Here is a 20,322-nt window from a genome sequence, read left to right as displayed (position 1 = left end):
AAATGTTACCCAGCCAGTCACTATATGGTAACATTTAAAAGAGACATAAATACTAATTGAACTTTCTGTGGGGATCATCCAGAAACTGTGGCACATCTCTTTTGGTTCCTCTACACAGAGATTCTGGAAGAATTTAGCAGTTTTGTTATTGTCCATATTTTAAGGGAGTTTTCTTTACGATGGAAAATGTTTTATTCTGTTTCTTTAAGTTCCCCAGGAAGATTGATAAATGTTTTTTTTATAAAATATTTGTTAATACTTTTAGCTATTTTATATCCATAAATGTAAGTTTATTAATAAAACACCATATTTCTGCCTTTTTATAAGGATATGAATTGTACATACAATCAATTTCAGACTCAACCAACAAAAAGCCTCTCAGAACAATATTTATATGTTGATTTTTTCGCCTACTCATATCATAATTTTTTTACTCCTGGTTCTGTATGTTCATGTTCTGTTCTTTTGTAAACTTCATCTGTTTGTATGTTGTATACTCATTGTGTTTCAATAAAGTTCGATTTAAAAAAAGGTACGTTCTAAACGAAGCTTCAGACGTCACTGATCACGTGACTCTGGCCAAACGAATCAAGCCTCGACACGGTGCTTCTGAAGCAGCGCGTTGATCTTTCTGACACACGCACCGGAGCGTCAGCTTCAAGCGGACCATCACTACGTCTCACATCTAAAGGTGTCAAGGTAACTTTGAACTGAGTTCAGTCAATCTGGAGTTTTTCCAAGTTTTCTGTTGCTCTCTGTGAGAGAAGAGCGTTAAAGGCGGGGCTCTCCAGAGTCCAGCAAAACAGGAAACCACAGCTGGGTGTGTGTAAGTGTGCAAACCAATAGAATGCATCGTGGTGGGGGGGGGCATCACGGGCAAGAAAAAAATAAAATAATCGGTCGTACCCATGCTTCCCCGACGTCATGCCAGCGCATATTGGGAATTCGTAGGCACCGATCGGTTTTCTATCAGCCATTTGCTGGGAGTAAGGGCGCCCTCCGTTTGCGAGGTGCGCCTGCTGCTGGAGGCACAGGGAGGAGAGGGCGGGGCGGCGGGGAGTCTCTGGCTGGCTGGAGCGGCATCTAATAACCAACTCGCAAAACAAAATAAAAACAACAAACAGATATTATGATACAGACTTATAATCTGCACCCATGTTTTTTCTAAATTCTATAAAGTGAGCGCGAGAGCCCTCGGTGCGCCTGCGCGCTGCTGAAGTCAAAGTAAACTTTATTGTCATCTCCGCTACAGACAGTCCAGCATATAGAGAGACGAGACGACGAGGCTGCAGTTACAGCGGTGCAAGTAAACAAACAATAAATATAAGAAGAGTAAGAAAATAAATCTACACTTTAGGACTCGGGGTAAAGGATCAATAACAATTTAATTTATAATTTACAGTTTGATGATTTAAAGTCTCACACAACCCGTCAAAAGGGGCGGGGCCGGCTGCTTCCAAGTAGAGCACATTTCATTTATAATGATGTAAATCCAAGCCCATCATGGATTCACGATCTGAATCCTGGGTTGTGTGAAATCCCAGAAATCAACCTTAGACAAAGTGAATCTGTGAACTAAGGTGTAGGTCTGTTAGGCAGGGCCGTGCAGAGAGGTTTAAAGGGGCGGGTGCTCAAAGTTAAAAAGGGGCACATTGAACCAGGCTGAATAACAACAACACACTTTCATCAAGAATCTAATATGGGCAACAAGGCAAAGCAAACGTAGCCGATGAGGGCTTAAGATTATTACCTTGTATGGAAGGCGTTATAGAAAAGAGAAGTTCTATGTCTGCTTATAGCTATTAAAAGATGTACAAGATGTACGAGTAAACTGTGACTAATGTCTGGAACATATTCTAATCTGTCTGTGACGTATGAAGGGGCGTCATTAATTCAAACCCTGATGCTATAAAAATCTGTGTATGCTTTGAGTAAGTCGAAGATCAATTCCTGTCTTCCCACGCGTGTAGTCATTAAAATCATTGTTTGACCAAGATCTTCTGGACCATGGTTGTTTGTACTCTCCTTCATCAATTTTTGAACCTTAACACTATCCACTCTGTGCAGGGCAAAGCTTATTACATGTTTAAACTGTAGAGATACAATAATTTTACTGCTGTAAAATCCAACTTTTGTCTTATTTAAAATATAAATCTAATATAATCTGCTTCTTAATGTATGTTCTTTAAAATACAGCGTGTGTTTTTAATATATTATAATTATAATAATTATTATGTGAACATGCATATTAGATCGTTTTTAGTGAAATATAATCCCTCCAGAAAGGCAGGAAAAGCCCGGAAACTTACTTTCAAACTAAATATGTTCCCTAAAACGGTGACAGAGCTACAGACCCATGACAGCCTTACACAGGTAGCCAGCAGCTATGACCAGCACTACCTGTGCAGTTAATAAAAGCACAGGTAATGTTTGTCGCGCTGTTGCACACACAGCACGCTCGTTTGTTTCAGTTCGTCAGTAGCAACAAGACAGCTTACCAACGTGTACGTAATAAGCTAATACTCCTGGGTGCTACACACTACAGTGTACGCTGTACACCTACTTACTGGTTTTGTCGCATCAGTCTGTGTCTCTGAGTTAACTTGTGTTTCTCCTACAGCTCCGGACCGCTAAAAATGCACGTGCTCTTTGTGAGCTCGTTCCCGGCTCGTAACCAGCGCGTTCTGCCGTCGAGGGCGATCATTGGTTAAATGTGATCATGTGACTGATGCAAGCCAGATCCTTTTATTTAGCAAAACTGTGATTAATAGTTAAATATTATTGTTGAGGGGCACAGACAGGACTCCGCACGCACACACACATTAAAAAAAAATAATAATAATTTAAAAAAAAAAAGTTGCCTCAACAAAAGGGCACCTTGGGCACCCATCAGGAAAGGGGCGGGTGCTCAAGCCCCTCTAGCCCCCCCCCCCTCTGCACGTGCCTGCTGTTAGGTTAATTGTGCTGATCCTCGGGTTGGGGGATTTGTGTTTGTACTGGAGCGCAAAATTCAAACCAATGGAAGATGGACAACAAAAGTTCAAAGCCATCAGGTGCTCAGGTTAGAAAAAAGAGAAAAGATGCAGGTAAGCAGACGTGTGATTGGATAATGGCAGGTCATCCTGAACCAATCAGACTAAACTCCAAACAATACATTATGTTACAGATTTTAATATTAATTAGTCATTGTTACTTGTTGATTTGTCCTTTTCTCATTGTGTGACGAATTATGACGACTGTTTGGTAGCTGTTATTGTCTCTCTCTCTCTCTTCATGTGTGTTTCTCTGGTGAAACAATAGTTTTGTGTTAATGTTAGGGCTGCACGATTTTGCATAAAATGAGAATCTCATCTCTGATTTTTGCGGATGATGTGGTTCTGTTGGCTTCATCGGGTGAGGGCCTCCAGCTCGCACTGGAGCGGTTCGCAGCCGAGTGTAACGCAGCGGGAATGAGGATCAGCACCTCCAAATCTGAGGCCATGGTTCTCAGCCGGAAAAGGGTGGAGTGCCCACTCCGGGTCGGGGATGAGTTCCTGCCCCAAGTGGAGGAGTTCAAGTATCTCGGGGTCTTGTTCGCGAGTGATGGGAGAAGGGAGCTGGAGATCGACAGACGGATTGGGGCTGCGGCTGCAGTAATGCGGACGCTGCACCGGTCAGTCGTGGTGAAGAGGGAGCTGAGTGTAAAAGCGAAGCTCTCAATTTACCGGTCGATCTACGTCCCTACCCTCACCTATGGCCACGAGCTGTGGGTAGTGACCGAAAGAACGAGATCGCGGATACAAGCGGCGGAAATGAGCTTCCTCCGAAGGGTGGCTGGCCTCTCCCTTAGAGATAGGGTGAGAAGTTCGGCCATCCGGGAGGGGCTTAGAGTAGAGCAGCTGCTGCTCCACATCGAAAGGAGCCAGCTGAGGTGGTTCGGGCATCTGGCAAGGATGCCCCCTGGGCGCCTCCTGGGCGAGGTGTTCCAGGCATGTCCCACCGGGAGGAGGCCCCGGGGCAGACCCAGGACACGCTGGAGAGATTATATCTCTCGGCTGGCCTGGGAACGCCTTGGTATTCCCCCGGACAAGCTGGAGGAGGTGGCTGGGGAGAGGGAGGTCTGGACCTCTTTGCTTAGGCTGCTACCCCCGCGACCCGACCTCGGATAAGCGGATGAAGATGGATGGATGGATGGATGAGAATCACGATTTTTTGGCTTAGAATTGAGATCATGATTCTCTCATAACAATAAATAAACATAAAACAACAAATGTCTCACGTTTTGTTGTTGCAGCAAAATGTTGTCCTGCTTGAAATTCCGTCTCCACCGTTGACCGGGACAGATTTTCTCCTGTCACTTTCTCGTCATCCCTGACGTGCTCTCCGTTGTTTTTTCCCTGCTAATTTTAGCATCACACGGCACAGCTTCTGTATCACGTGGTATAAGGCTCCGCCCTTGTCATTTGTTGAGCAGGAAGAGTGAGCGCTTGTTTTCATGCAGAGTACGTCCCGGATCAAAATGCGGTACATTTGATCCCTGTTGTCTTTGCTTGATGATTGGTTTGAGTCTTGACAATCCACATTGCTGGCGTTGCATCTTTCAATGCCAGCAATGGCAGGTATCAGTGCTCAAAGCTTTTGTGTTTGTTTCCAACAAGTTGCCCACCTCGGGAAACAAAAATGTGTTCTTTTACTTGTCAGATGAACATATGAGACACTTTGACTCTTCAGTGCAGTGTGGAGCCTAACAAAGATCTGTTTTGTGTCCCAGCTGATCAGCAGGAGGAGGAGAGTCTGACGGAGCAGCAGAGGAACATTTTCAGCTACTTGGACTCAGCTCAGCCACTACAGAGGAAACAATGAGCTCAACACAGAAGGTGACAGACAGAGCAGGACCATATGACCAAAGATATTTATCACCATATACATTTGAACATTTGCCATAACGATGTAGCTGACGATAGAATTGACAGCAGACAAAATACTTTACAGCTGCACAACTTTATTAAAAACCCATCAATGTATTTTCACTGAAACAAGCAGCTGTTGTTTATGTGCATTAAAGTTATATAAAAATGTAACAGTGCAAATGCAAATTCCTCGCTGACAGTTTAACCAAAAGGCGTTTCCAGTGGAAACTGGCCGACACATCCTGAGCATAACCATGTATAATATTGTTAAGATTCAAGAATTGAGAAAGGGTACAAGAGGTGATCGAAAAATAACCACACTGGTCCGGCCGGGTGAAGTCAAACGAAGATTTTAATTCACATGTGGGAAGATCACTGAACACAGCAATTGATCTTCGACTTACTAAAGCACAAACAATTATTTTATAACATCAGGGTTTATTTACTGACGCCCCTTCATGCGTCACGGATACATTTTATACATAGATCAGATCAACATCATCATGACTTTTCACCTAGAAAATCATCTTCTATTTTCATGGCTAGCCCTTCCTGTCTACCTTTCAGTTCTTGTCTTGTTCCTCTTTCTTGCCGAGACACCAAGAAACGGTTCCTCTTTTACCAAGACAATTTTGCAGTTACAGCCAAACATAACTAACCTCTCCTCTAAATAAATCTAATTTAAAGTGTGTGTGTGTGTGTGTGTGTTGACCTCACATGCTCTTTGTGTCACCTCTTCACCTACTGTCTGTGTCTCGTCCTCAAATGCTCTTTCTCAATTCACCTGTTGCACTTCTGACCTTTTACCAGACCAGAAGCTCACTGAGACTATGTGTATGTCTTCTACTAAATAAATGTTTTAACCAAGAACCTCTACTAAAACCTTAATACAAGAATATGAACATATAAAAGATAATAAAATAAACTGATATAAGTGTTTTGTAAGCATGTATTGCAATTCCTTCTATGTTCTAGTTTTCCCTCAGCATGTATCACCTGAACAGTCACGTCAGTGAGGCTTACGACCTTTAAAGAACCTGAACATCAACTCAAATAAGCACAGATATGCAATATGTATAAAATAATTATAACTGCCCCTGAAATACAAAGTTAACATCATCATAAACATCTTAAGGCCATCTTAAAGCTATCTGTTACATTGTTAAAGCAATGCTCATACTGCAGATTATATTATGCTGGTAAAATACTTTTTGTTTATCCCCACAATCCCCCTTTCGACCTCTGACACACCAGAGGTCGACACATAGGTTGTTGTTCACTCCTCAGTCCACTCGGCTACCTCCAGATCCATCATCGGCATCATGGACATAGGGGCCACCGCCCCAGGGTCCACTGCCTTTACAATCACTTTCTCTACCAACCTTCGGGCACAAGGAATGAGACAACAACCACAAGTCACCAAAATACCCACCAATACAGATAGAGACAACATAATTGACAGAACAAGCCCCTTCCACTTTCCCTTTTTTACTCTTTTTATTTAAACCACCCCTTTTCAAACTCTCAATTTGTTACCACTCCTTTCTGTAGGCGCGGCGATCTCCTCCTAGGCTGCTCTTCTTTCTTCGGCCTTCCAGGTAGACTACTGGTCGGCCCGTTACACAGGTGAAGAGGTTTATTCTGCCTCTGTTTCTTGACACCTGCGTTCTTTAAAGACGAATTTTCCTCCACCAAGCTCTCGTGTGCGGGTGCACACTGCGACCAGTGGTACCAGGTGTCGCCTTTCCCTTTCAGCTGGACTGCTGTAGCCGTCCGGGCGGTCACCTCATACGGACCAGTCCAGCGGGGCTCCTTCCACTTTCGCTTAATGACCTTCAGCCACACTGCCTTTGCGTCCGGGACCTCTCCGTTCCCCGTGGGTCTCTCACAAGTGACCTGTTTTGTAAAGCTGGACACAAGAGCTTTCAACTCATTAAAATATTCTGCATGAGACCTGTTGCTTGTCCTGGGCTGCTCCACCGGGACCACTGTCCAGGGTGCTGGAAACTGTCTCCCAGTCAGCAGCTCATAAGGGGTGAAACCTGTGGATTGGTTAACAGAACATCTTATGGTCATCAAAGCAATGGGCAGGGCTGCGACCCAATTTAGCCCTGTCTGCGCACAAATTTTAGCCAACTTGTTTTTCAAATTTAGGTTCATCCTCTCTACCTTTCCTTGAGATTGAGGATGATAAACCGTCCCGAACTTATGTTGCACTCCCAACATCCTCTCTACCTCTTGCAAATCTTTATTCTTGAAGTGAATACCATTGTCTGATCTAATTCTCTTGGGAAACCCATGCCTTGGAATGTAATGATTGATTAAGCACTTAATCACACTTTTCGCATCTTCACATTTGGTCGCCCATGCTTCGGGCCATCCAGTCAGAACATCCACACACACCAACAAATACCTCACCCCACCTGGGCCTGTATCAATCATGTCGGTATAATCAATCACGACCTCTTCTCCTGGCCTTTCTGGCATGAGAAACTTACCAGCTTCAGGTTTTACTGCTGGCTTTGGGTTGTGTGCCCCACAAATTAGGCACGTTCTGGCCTTTTCCAGTATCATCCTTCTCAAATCAGGATGCCACCATCGGCACAAATTTCTCTCCATCTGTTTCACTCCCACGTGACCAAGCCCGTGAGCCTCATTCACCTTTTGTTCCGCCATTTTGGCCGTTAAAGCGGGACGCCCATCTGGCCCCCTCCACAAACCGCCATCTTGCCAGGCTCCTTTGTTTTCCCACACCCCCTTTTCCTCTGGGGATGTCTCCTCCTGAGCCTGTCTAACTTCTTCCATGCTGTTAGTGCTAACCTCCTCTTCTGGGGTTACCTGCACCAGTTGTCTCTGTCCTTTGTAGCCCGCTGCTTCCTTTGCGGCTTCGTCAGCTTTCTGATTTCCTCTTGCCACCATACTGTCTGCTTGTGAGTGGCCTTTGCATTTTATAATACTTACCTCGTCTGGGTCTTCCAGGGCCTTTTCCAGTTCCTCCATTTCCTTTTTGTGACAGATGGGTGCATTAGTGGCCGTCCTGAACCCGGCTCTCTTCCACTGAGCCAGTTCCACATGAGCTGCTCCAAACGCATATGCTGAGTCAGTGTAGATGTTCACTCTCATGTTTTTAGCCAACCTCAGGGCTCGAGTTAGGGCTATCACTTCAGCTCTCTGGGCCGACTGTTGTCCCTCAATTTTTCCTGCTTCTTTCACCTGAAACTCAGTTCCTACTCTACAGAGTACTGCATAGCCCGCTTTCAATCCTTCTTCATCTCTGTGGCAGCATCCATCTGTGAACCAATCCTCAGCTCCATATATGGGCTCTGCCTTCAGGTCTTCCCTGATTTTTCCTTCAACCTGGGCTTTCTTAATACAGTCATGTGGTTCTCCTGACCCCATTAGGTCTGCCATATTTATTCCTTCATGTGTGAATATCAAATTTGGCGCCTCTAAAATTTTGCTCAACCTTTGTTGCGTCAGTGGAGTCATTGTGAATGCCTGTGAGTTCACATAGGCCACTACACTGTGTGTAGTAAGCACTTTCAATGGGTGTTCCCTCACTATATGTGCTGTTTTCTGAATTATCTTTGCTACTCCTGCTGCGTGTTGTGTGCATGTGGGATGCCTTGCTTCTGTTGAATTTAATCTTATGCTAACATACATAAGTACATCCCTACCTCCCCCTTTTTTCTGAAACAACACACCATTCACAACTCCCTTTGTTTCTGAAACATCAAGATAAAATGCCTCATCATAGTTAGGTGTGGCCAGATCTGTGGCTCTTGACAAATCCTGTTTTAGTGAAATGAACGCTGTCTCTGTGTCCGGCGTCCAAGGCAATTCAGCCTTCAGATTTCGAACACCAACTTTCTTGATCAGGTCCCTTAAAGGGGCCGTTTTACCCGCATAGTTCGGAATGAACTGCCTGCTGTAACCTGTCAAGCCAAGAAAGGAAAGCAACTCCTTCACAGTTCTTGGTTTTGGATGTGTCAGAATTTGGTCTCTGTGTGTGTTCATTAACCCCACTGATCTGTGTGCGACCACCCGGCCCAGGAATGTTACCTCTGGCCGGACCAACTGCAGTTTTTCTTTGCTCACTTTGAAGCCACACTCCGCCAATCTGTTCAACACCACGAGCGATGCTGCCGTACAGGCCGCTGCTGACGGGGCTGCAATAAGAAGATCATCAACATACTGTATTAATGTACAGCCCCCTGGCAGTTGACATGGGGACAATGCCTCTTTCAACACCTGATTAAAAATTCCTGGTGAGAGTGCAAAGCCTTGTGGTAGGCGTGTGTACCTAAATTTGCGGCCTCTGTATGTGAATGAGAAAATGTCTCTGAGTGACTCGTGCAGTGGGAGACAAAAGAATGCATTCGCTAGGTCAATACATGTGAACCACTTTTGGTCCCCAGTAATTTCGGTCAGAGCCGTGTAGGGATTTGGTACAGGCACAGTGTCAGTCCTCAGCATGGCATTTATTGCTCTCAAATCATGTGCCATACGGTACTTCCCTGTCCCATGTTTTTCCACTGGCAAAATAGGTGTGTTCCAAAATGACCATGAGGGCTCAAGCACTCCTGCCTTCCACAGTCCTTCAATGGTTTCAGCTATACCTTCTTCTGCTTCAGTTTTGTGCTTATATTGTGGTCTGTTAATTGGTATGTCAGACCTCAGCTGGAACAGGACAGGCGAACAGTTAGCTAGACCTACATCTGTGGGCCCTGCGGACCACAAAGTACCAGGCAATTTTGAGAGCTCAGCTACTGCATCAGGATGATCCATTCTTTCCCTGCCATGTATTCTGGAGATTTCTTTATGTTCTAAGATCACTGCATCGTTGGACAAACAAGTTATGCGATATATTTTACATTTTGGTGCATACCAGACATTTGGAATTTGGGTGCTTTGCCAGCATGCGTCGTCCAGCGCCCGCTTAACCATTGGTCCCAGATCTCTTGGCCCATGACCCTCGTGGACCGCCAATGTAATGTGAGGGGCTGAATCCTCTCCCACATTGTACCAAGGCAGTTGTTCATCAGTAAATTTCACAGCCGCGGCCACACCTTCTGGTCCAACATAAATGTTATGTGTTTGCACATTCCACGTCTGTCCCTCAAGATCAGACTGGAACTGTTCCCGATAGATATCGTTATCTTCCCTATCATAAAAGAGTGTAACGTGGAAAGGATCTCGCGACGGGGAATAGACGGCCAGGCTCATTATCCAGGGTCTCCATAGCTGATAATGTCTCAAAATGCCTTCTTCCACTAGCCTCCCCCAGTAGATTTCGACAGTGGGTTGTTCAGAGTTCTGGACTAGATATTGAGTCTTTGAAGGTGATCCCAGTTTCACAAGCAGGTCCCTGCCCATGAGATTTTCCAGGCACCTGTCAGGACACCACATATTGGTGCTTCAAAGTCTGTTTTCCCAGCTGTGTCAATGCTGGATCTGTCAATGGCAGTGTCATTGGAATCCCGGAAAAGCCTACCACATTAACTGTGTGACAGGAGAGTGTTGCACTGTCTGGTGTGTCTTTCAGTGTTGAGTATGTTGCTCCAGTACCCACTAGGAAGGGCAATTCAGTGCCTTCCACGGTCATTGACAGCATGGGTTCTGCCGTCCCCACGCTGTTCAGTTTCTCCGGGCTCCATCAGTATTGCTCCCCCTCCCAGCCCCAGTCAGCTACTGGGTACTGGGCGGCTGGTGCTGCATTCGGGTTTGGAGCTTGATGTGCTCCCCTGTAAGCAGCTCTTTGTCTTGGGCCTCCTCGTGCCTGGGATCGATAGCCTCGCCCCTGATAGTTCTGCGGCGGTTCAGGGCAGTCTCGGGCCCAGTGTCCTTCTGCTCCACAGCCGTAACAGGCAGTCCAAGACACATTGTTAGGATTCCCTGGATTCCGAGCCCTTTGTCCTCCCCTCACGGATCCACCACGCCCTCTCTGCGGTCCACCGGTCCCCCAATTCCCTACTGGTTGACACTGCCTTGGTGCATTGGCGGGCCAACGGTCATCAGGGTAGAGACCCGGATCCTGATCTGGCCAGTCAGGCACAGGATCGGGCTGAGGCCTTGCCACCATTATTTTCCTTGCGCTCTCTTTATCCTCTTTCTTTCTGTCTCCTGCTTTGTTTTTTGCTTCTGCCAGCTGCAACTTGACCAGCCACGCCTGGGCTTCCTCCAACTCTTTCTTTTGTTTGTTTGCCAAATCCTGTTCCTGCTGAAGTCTGTGGGTCACATGTCTGTCCCACTGCACCGAGTCTGCAACGGCAAAATCTGGGTTCTTTTCCAAATCAACTGCAACCTGATTGGGCAGCCCTGCCAGCACCGCCGAACGAAACCACGCTCTACTTTCACCCTCCTTCCCCGGATGTATTCCTGTTTCTAACAACCATTGTTCCTTTGCTTTAGCTAAACACTCTCTGGGTGTGTTTTTGGGATCCCAAATAATTTTTGGAATGGCTCCAGAGTTAGGAGTTGGGTCCTTCTCCGTATACTTACCTCTCCAATAGTTCCTCGGATTAGTGTTTTTTCATTTATTTTAAACCCATTAACGGCGCTGCGCGTCCCTTATATACTTTACAGCAACACACCCTCAAGGGTCCCTCAACTTGTCCCGTACTAATAAGTCTAAAACCAAGAAATCACCTTTATGACATTATGTCAAAGCTTTCTCCATGTTGCACAGCCTGCCACAGGTTTAACAAAAAAATCGCTGCCCGAGAAGGCTCCCACATATCAAGGTGGTCGTTTTCACAAACTTCCAGCAGACCCTCAAATAAACAAAAACAACGACCCAGGCAGGCTTCTAGTTCAGCCTCCTCAATTTCTATGCACACCGAAAACTCATGGGGAGATTCTTCTGTCTCCCCGTGTCCTACACAATTCACCTCCAAATGATCCCCTACAATTGAAATTTCAGTGTGGAATGACGCAGAGATTAACATTTCCTTATTTATTCACTATATGTAACCTGAATTTTCTCTCTCTTATCAAATAACAAAGGTTATCTTTACAATTTGTTATTGAACTACTAATTAAGTTGCTTTTTATGGTGTCAGTGATAAACTGCCCCTAAAAAGTCCACTTTATTGCGTGCTCATTGAGTTACTCCTATCAAAGCTATTTAACAAGTTCAATTTACACATACTCATTAATTTGTCACGCTTATTAGTGGCTCATGGTTGCTTAAAGCCTATGTCTGACTTGACCACAGAGTTAGAGCATCATTCAATCCTCTCAGGATGACCACTCCACTTACTCTGCATCCAGTCAGCTCATGAATTAACAACCCTTGCAGACTGTAACCCTTTTATTTTTTGTTTATGCCTTCAAATCCACCTTAAATCTTCTTTACCTAAACGTTGGTTTTAAACACAAACAATTCTTATATTCTATTTTGAAACGCTGTCACCATTCATATATTTACAATGTTATTATTTACTAAGCCAGCATTTTAATTGCAGACATTTATCCACATTTGCAAACAATAGTTATAGAGCTGAATGACACACAAAACCGAAAGCATAGTCCTCTCATGCGCTCTGCATCAGCTGCCTCATTTGCATGCACACACACTCTTCATCTAAGAATAGCAGCAGGCAGTCAGTGCATTGCTGACTCGACCCACAGAGATCTTTTTTATTACAGAGACGTCTTATATTTACAACTGCACAGATTTTAAACCTTTTAACACCTATCGAATTTCGACAAATTTAACATAACAGTTTAACCGATAAACTCCCTGAGTTTTTTGCGATCAATTAACCAGTATCAAGACTTTAACTGTTTCTGGCCTCATTTCTAAAATCCCTAACTCAATTTAAAAGCGTCAACCAACCCAAACTTTTTTGAAGTTTTAGGTTAAAGTTACACGCCCGAAGTCCACTTCTGCTGGCCAAAAAAGCGCAGATACCGTTTCAAACGGTAAGGAGACTCTAACTCCTAGTTATTCTGGAGTGCCCCAAGCTCCACAGTGACCAACTGACTATCCCTCTTCGAGGACAATGCATAAGCGTCCTTTGCATTGGCAAGCGTTACCTCTGAGCACTGCGCTTCCTAGCAGACTCGAACTGCCGTTCTAGAATAATTTATAATACTTTGAAACAACAATCAACACCCGAAACAAGTGTATAACTGAGGCAGGTGCAACCTAGTGGTCAAATGGAGACTCCAACTCACAAAATGACCGCTCAGGTCCACTCTTATGACCAAATTTGGACTCTAACCAACACAATAACCAATTCCCTACCAAACTACTTGAGACTCTAACTCAATTTCTTTGGGACTTCAACCCAATATTTAAACTTTTTCCTGGCAGACTCAAACTGCTTTAGCAGACTTTACTGCTTTCATTTCTTCTTAGCAGAACTCTAACTGCTTCAACTCATGAGATTTTCATCAAAATCAAAACAGACATCCACCAGTAACTTCAGTGAGTGGACTTAAATTTTATCATGTCCAATTTGGCACACTTTGGAAATAATTCAACAGGTAGTGCCTTACCTTTTGGATAAGCCGGCTTATGCCCACTCACTTCAACCACTGGAATTCATGTCTGCCCGTCTGACCACCTCGGACCACCGCTCACACCTCCACTTTTCTCCCTTACTCAACCACCGGACGAAGCCCCCAAATGTTAAGATTCAAGAATTGAGAAAGGGTACAAGAGGTGATCGAAAAATAACCACACTGGTCCGGCCGGGTGAAGTCAAACGAAGATTTTAATTCACATGTGGGAAGATCACTGAACACAGCAATTGATCTTCGACTTACTAAAGCACAAACAATTATTTTATAACATCAGGGTTTATTTACTGACGCCCCTTCATGCGTCACGGATACATTTTATACATAGATCAGATCAACATCATCATGACTTTTCACCTAGAAAATCATCTTCTATTTTCATGGCTAGCCCTTCCTGTCTACCTTTCAGTTCTTGTCTTGTTCCTCTTTCTTGCCGAGACACCAAGAAACGGTTCCTCTTTTACCAAGACAATTTTGCAGTTACAGCCAAACATAACTAACCTCTCCTCTAAATAAATCTAATTTAAAGTGTGTGTGTGTGTGTGTGTGTTGACCTCACATGCTCTTTGTGTCACCTCTTCACCTACTGTCTGTGTCTCGTCCTCAAATGCTCTTTCTCAATTCACCTGTTGCACTTCTGACCTTTTACCAGACCAGAAGCTCACTGAGACTATGTGTATGTCTTCTACTAAATAAATGTTTTAACCAAGAACCTCTACTAAAACCTTAATACAAGAATATGAACATATAAAAGATAATAAAATAAACTGATATAAGTGTTTTGTAAGCATGTATTGCAATTCCTTCTATGTTCTAGTTTTCCCTCAGCATGTATCACCTGAACAGTCACGTCAGTGAGGCTTACGACCTTTAAAGAACCTGAACATCAACTCAAATAAGCACAGATATGCAATATGTATAAAATAATTATAACTGCCCCTGAAATACAAAGTTAACATCATCATAAACATCTTAAGGCCATCTTAAAGCTATCTGTTACATTGTTAAAGCAATGCTCATACTGCAGATTATATTATGCTGGTAAAATACTTTTTGTTTATCCCCACAATATCCACTAAAGTTCAGAAGAGGTTATACAGTCGTGGCCAAAAGGTTTGAGAATTGCATAAATATTGGAACCTGGAGAAGTTGCTGCTTAAGTTTTTATAATAGCATTTTGCCTGCACTCCAGAATGTTATGAGGAGTGATCAGATGAACTGCATCGTCCTTCTTTGCCATGAAAACGAACTTAATCCCCAAAAAGCCTTACCACTGCATTTCATTGCTGTCATCAAAGGACCTGCTGAGACCATTTCAGTGATCGTCTTCTTAACTCAGGTGAGAATGTTGGCGAGCACGAGGCTGGAGATCATCATGGCTGTATCCCGATTCAGGTTCTGCAGCTTTAAAGTCCTCAAGGGCCGCGTACTCAAAGACCGCTAAGGCCGAAGTGCGAGGCTCGTAGGCTCGTGAAATGGGACGTCTAGCCTCCGTCGCGCTGCCCAGGTTGCCTAGCAACCATGATACTAACAGTTATTTATACATATATTTATATTATTTCTGAGAGTGTATCATGTAACACTATAGATCAACTTAGCTCAGAATATATAAAGCATATAAAGAGTTACAGCAATATGATGCAACAAACACAGCAGCTACTGATCCAAAATACTCAAAGCTTCATAGAACTGAAACCAACATTTATTTTTAGCTCCATCCTGCTGCTGATACTGACTTTAGGTTTCTGAACATTAAACTTGTTGCTGCCTTTCATAGTGTGTAACCTGAAGGCCCTGAGTACTCTGAGTACTTTCTCCCACACTGGAAACACTGGGAGGATAACATTATTTGAACATTACCTAATAAGACTGATTCAGCACAGACAGTTATGTTAAACTTTCCTAGCAGTCCTTCACAAACAGGGAACAGTCTGTCTATTCTCTCCATCTGTCAGCTGCTGCTGGCTCTTCCTCCTCCTCTTCCTCACACACTGCTGAGTTTGTCCTGGTGGATCATCAGGGCTGCAAAGCCTCACAGATGATGTGCAGCAGTGGGTCCCTCAGTCTGTCCTCACTCTGGACACTTGCAGTCGTCACACATGGAAATCAAATGTGTGATAAGCTGCAGGATTCAAACACAAGTGTAACTTATAAACACATGTTCATACTTTTATTCCACAATCAGAGAGAAAGAAACAGAGAGAGAGTGCAGGACAGACAGACAGGTGACAGTCTCAGGTGTACACACTGCTACACAACAGCACCAGAGAAGCAGGATTTAGTGTTTGTGTTATTACGAGTGTAAACAAGAAGAGTTCCAGATGGTGCAGTGGACACATGTGTGACTGCTGTGATTAAAGCATCTTTCTTTCAGCTTAACGAGTGAACCGTCAGCTCGTTCAAACACACGTTAAAGTGCGTTTGGCTCGACACCACCGAACAGAGGCAGCAATATAACACAGCTAACATTAACAGTGCAGTGGATCCTGCTTGTGCCGTGATGTTCAGGACTGCAAACCGAGCAGCATCACTGACTTTCAGCTTGTTGTGTTTGTGGATATATGACTGACTTTAATTATCCACAAAATCATCACATTCTCTGTCAGATTAAGGTCGACTATTGAACGGCGTATATTTTAAAGGCTTTAAAACCAAGTTAACGCTGAAAGTACAAACATCACTAATGTCACATAACTCTGCCGACAAGGCATAGCTATGGCTATGAAATGCTCTTTGTGTATCACTTCTTCATTATGAAAGATGTCATTAATGCACTAGTAATGTCTCATCTGGAGTATTGTTCAATCATTTGGTCAGCAGCTAATAAGACAGATCTTAACAGACTTCAGTTAGTCCAGAATAAGGCGTCCAGATTAGTGTGAAGATGTTCATACTATACTAATATTGATAACATGCATAATAACCTTTCTTGGCTTCCTGTACAGGCTAAAATATTCTATGGCTTACTTGTAGTTCTAAAGAAAGCAATTCTGTTAAACACACCACATTTATTCTGCTCAGCTGCAGTATCCAGATGAAATACATCATCATATTACACAGTTTTCAACAAGCTGCAATTTAGTAAATGCTCGAGTTAAAAGTAACGTTTTGTAAAACTGTTACATTTAGAGCAACTTTTAAGTGGAATAAGTTGCCTTAAAAAATTAGAGAATTATTCAAAACTTCAATGAACACTTAAAAGCCGATTTACAGAGCTTTTAGTTGTTGTAAATATTGTAAGACATGATTTGTTTTTGAAATTTGTGTAATATGCCTCAATGTTATTGATATTATTATTATTATTATTGATTGCTTATATTTGAACAATTGTGAAACCTCACTGTGGATGTAAGAGTGAAATTATGTGGATATCTTGAATCCACTTTATTGTGTAATATTTTATGTGAGTATTTGACGGAAGACGAGCAACATCTGTTGTGGAAGCTAACGGGGTTCCTTTAGAATAAACAAACATAGGATTTATTATCACTGAATAATTCTGTATAAATCTATACAAATTATAGAAATATGTAATAGGAAACAACAAAATAATCTAAATTATAAAAGTGTGTGTGTGTGTGTGTGTGTGTGCAATCAGGAGGGATGGGCATGATTTTAGTGTTTGAACAGTCATGAATTATCTTTAACAGCAGGTTGGATGTAATGTGTTAGAACTACCAGCAGGTGGGGATAAGAGACCTTTAAGGTGTTTGGTGCCACGCTCCACCTTCAGGTTTAAAACTAGTGTTAATGGAGTTTGAAGGTTGAGTTTGTTCCACGACTGCATTTCACTCACTGCCTCTGTTTGTATCTCTGTCACTGCAGGACCAACATGGAGCCAGAAGTCAGCGCTCTCAGGAGGCCGACAAACCTCACAGAAGAAAGGGAGAGAAAAAACACACCTGTGACGAGTGTGGGATGGAGTTTACTCTGAGGGCTAAACTAAAACGGCATCAGGTCATCCACACTGGAGAGAGACCGTTCAGCTGTGACTTGTGTGGAAAGTCTTTTTCCTTCAAAGGTTACCTAAAACAACACCAACTCATCCACAGTGGAGTTAAAGCGTACAGCTGTGATCAGTGTGGCAGAGCTTTTACTCGCAGTAGCAGCTTACAGAGTCATCTAGTTACCCACTCTGGAATTAAGGCATACAGCTGTGATCAGTGTGGCAGAGCTTTTACTCGCAGTAGCCACTTACAGAGGCATCTAGTTACCCACTCTGGAATTAAGGCATACAGCTGTGACATCTGTGGAAAAACTTTCAGCCAGAGAGAGAGCCGAAATACACACCTACGCATTCACACCAGACATGATGTGTACTGCTGTGAACAGTGTGGCAAAGAGTTTACAACAGACGCACACTTACAACAACACATGTTTACCCACACTGAGGAGAGACCTTATCAATGTGACCTGTGTGAGAAGACTTTTAAAGCTCCACATGACCTGAGACGACACCAACAGATCCACACCAGAAAGAGACTCTACAAGTGCAGCTACTGTGAGGTATGTATTTATATTGTTATCTTGTCATTTTAGCCTGACTGTTTGGAACAACTCTGCTCATTAAACTGTGTTAGCATGTTAGCAATTCTACTGCATGGAAAAGCAGCTCTGAGTGATTATTCAGATTTTCCTTTCAGTTATGATTTTAGTATTACTGTAGTATTATGGTGGTAGTATTGTAGTTATTGCAGCCCAGTAAACTGAGTGTGTTAACTGAAACAGTCAAATGTAGTTGGACGTCTGCAGAGATGCTCTTTATTTCAGGCGACGTTCAGGATACAAATGTTGAAGGACTGACTTACACTGTCTTTGTGTCTTTGTTTAGAAGCAGAGCGACACAGATGGATCCAGTTCTCAACCCTGTCATCACTGTGGTGGTGGGAAAGACTTTCATTGTGACCTCTGTGGAAAAACTTTCAGTCGGCAAGCTGCCCTTAAAACACATCAACGTAGACACACTGGAGACAAACTGAAATACTGCAAAGAATGTGGGAGAAGCTTCACCACACCAAGTGATTTAAAACGACATGAACTGATTCACAGTGGGGTTAAAAAGCACCTTTGTGATCAGTGTGGGTCATCCTTCACCACTGCAGGTCAGCTTAAATCACACAAAGGAGTCCACACAGGAGAGAAACCACACAATTGCAGACACTGTGACAGAAGCTTCTCACATTCAGGTAATCGTAACATTCATGAACGTGGACACATGGAAGGAAACTACAGCTGTGACCAGTGTGACAAGAGCTTCAGGAATCTCAGTTCATACTCTGCACACAAACGATCCCACGTTACTAATAAACTGTTTCACTGTTACCAATGTGCCCAAACATTCACCTCATTGTCTGCTCTGTGCAAACATCAGCGCGATCACTCAGGGCTGAAATCACTCCCATCACTGGATCACAGTGAATCTGAAGACACAGAAAGATCCTCTGGTTTCTGTGTCAGACTCAAAAAGCTTGAGATCAGGCTCCACAGAGTTCAGATAGAATCATTTAAACTTGTGTTGAACTGAACTGGTTGCTGGGCTGAACTTCTACATAATACAGATCTACATGGGATCTTCTTTTCTGTTTTTTACTGAGTCAGTTTTGTCCTTTTTTCTCTGTCCTGGTTTTGCTCGTCTGTAAATGATTGAAACTCAGTCAAATAGTTCATTGTTCTCCAGCAAAACGTTTTGGAAACTCATGTTTAACCTTTAAAACTCTGACATGTTTTAGCACACAAGGCTTCATCGGGGAGTTCACTCATGATTGGACCATGAGAACAAAGGTTTTTAGTTCTTTCAAAGAGAGTCTTGGAGATGTTTGATGTTTCTGTTTTTCTGAAACCACCTGAAAGAAAAACTATTTTTCTTGCTTTATGTAGTGTGGAAGTTTTTAATGTTTCTTCATCTGTGATGTTCTTGAATGTGTTCACGTGAAGATGGTACAAATAAACTGTCCTTTCAGCTTTAGCTCCTAATTTATTCATTATTTATGGATGTAGCACAGCAGCCGTCTCTTGATTAACACATGGAGGGCTCGGGATCTGATGGTGTCGTCTCCCTAATTTGCCCACTCAGTAAATCTCACTCATGGCCAAGAAATTGAAATAAACCTTGTTTCCCTGCTGGATAGTGATCCACTGTAACTCTGCTCCTCCTTCCTGTTTAGGATTTCTGTGGCTGAAGTAAAATTCCCTCCATCCATCACTTATCCCAGCTAACCCAAAGTGAAATAAAGTTTTGCTGGTCTTAAAAAAGCATTACAATAATGGGCATTACCAATGCAAACTGAATGATACAGAAGATGAAAGAAGAGACTTTGATCAGTTAATAAAGCTCATGATCTGGATTCATTGTGGCTGCTACACAGATACTTCTGGGTCACTTCTCTCAGTTAGGAACCTTCCTCACCAAACTGACTGTTGGACCACACCCCTGGTTTCATGAGAAATTGTTTCAGCCATGATTTCTCTTCCTGTATTTCAGAGTAAAGACTGAAGTGACAAATGGAAGCATGTTTAAAAAACACAATGTGAGAGAGACGTTGAGGTCCTTAGAAGTTACCCTGGGTTTTTCTGTCACCCTGCTAGATGTTACACACCTTGTTATTGGACTGATTTCTACTGCTGGACTACTCCTGCGGAGAGTAACAATACTCTTACTAATTAGCTCCCTTTCACACCTTTGGGGATATTTATTTTTGTGTTTGCAGCGCTGTGAGCCAGAACAGCGAGAGAAAAATCTGCAACAGCGACGAGCCGAATGCTTACGTGAATCGCAGCAGCTGCACATGTGCTACGCTGAATTAGAGGATATCTTTGCTCTGGATTTCTATTTCTACTTTTTCATTTCTATATGATTCTTCTTGCATCTAAACAAAGATGATTCAATTTGCTAAATGTTGATGGC

General features: G+C 43.3%; 3 protein-coding genes across 3 annotated transcripts in view; 1 reads left to right on the top strand and 2 right to left on the bottom strand.

Moving 5' to 3' along the window:
- Nucleotides 1–20,322, bottom strand: part of LOC147300676 (NACHT, LRR and PYD domains-containing protein 3-like) — a 292,597-nt gene that overhangs the window by 90,295 nt on the left and 181,980 nt on the right. The gene's annotated exons all lie outside the window — the stretch shown is intronic.
- On the top strand, nt 4,640–19,118 carry LOC147300681 (uncharacterized). Its single transcript, XM_086285007.1, has 3 exons — nt 4,640–4,856; nt 17,244–17,924; nt 18,250–19,118. The coding sequence occupies exons 1-3, from the start codon at nt 4,839–4,841 to the stop codon at nt 18,940–18,942; spliced, it is 1,392 nt and encodes a 463-aa protein (XP_086141133.1). The 5' UTR covers nt 4,640–4,838; the 3' UTR covers nt 18,943–19,118.
- Nucleotides 6,403–8,084, bottom strand: LOC147300682 (uncharacterized). The gene is made up of 2 exons (XM_086285023.1): nt 7,388–8,084; nt 6,403–6,931 (listed from the first exon to the last, which is right to left on the bottom strand). The coding sequence occupies exons 1-2, from the start codon at nt 8,010–8,012 to the stop codon at nt 6,414–6,416; spliced, it is 1,143 nt and encodes a 380-aa protein (XP_086141149.1). The 5' UTR covers nt 8,013–8,084; the 3' UTR covers nt 6,403–6,413.

The sequence above is a fragment of the Aulonocara sp. 'chitande type north' Nkhata Bay genome, unplaced genomic scaffold, assembly GCF_057382095.1.
Source record: "Aulonocara sp. 'chitande type north' Nkhata Bay isolate Kocher_YH1m ecotype deep benthic unplaced genomic scaffold, A_spYH_male_GT1.1 unmapped_scaffold_20, whole genome shotgun sequence".
Taxonomy (NCBI): Eukaryota; Metazoa; Chordata; class Actinopteri; order Cichliformes; family Cichlidae; genus Aulonocara; species Aulonocara sp. 'chitande type north' Nkhata Bay.
Note: the sequence above shows the minus strand (reverse complement) of the source record. Positions and strands in the feature narration are given on the sequence as shown.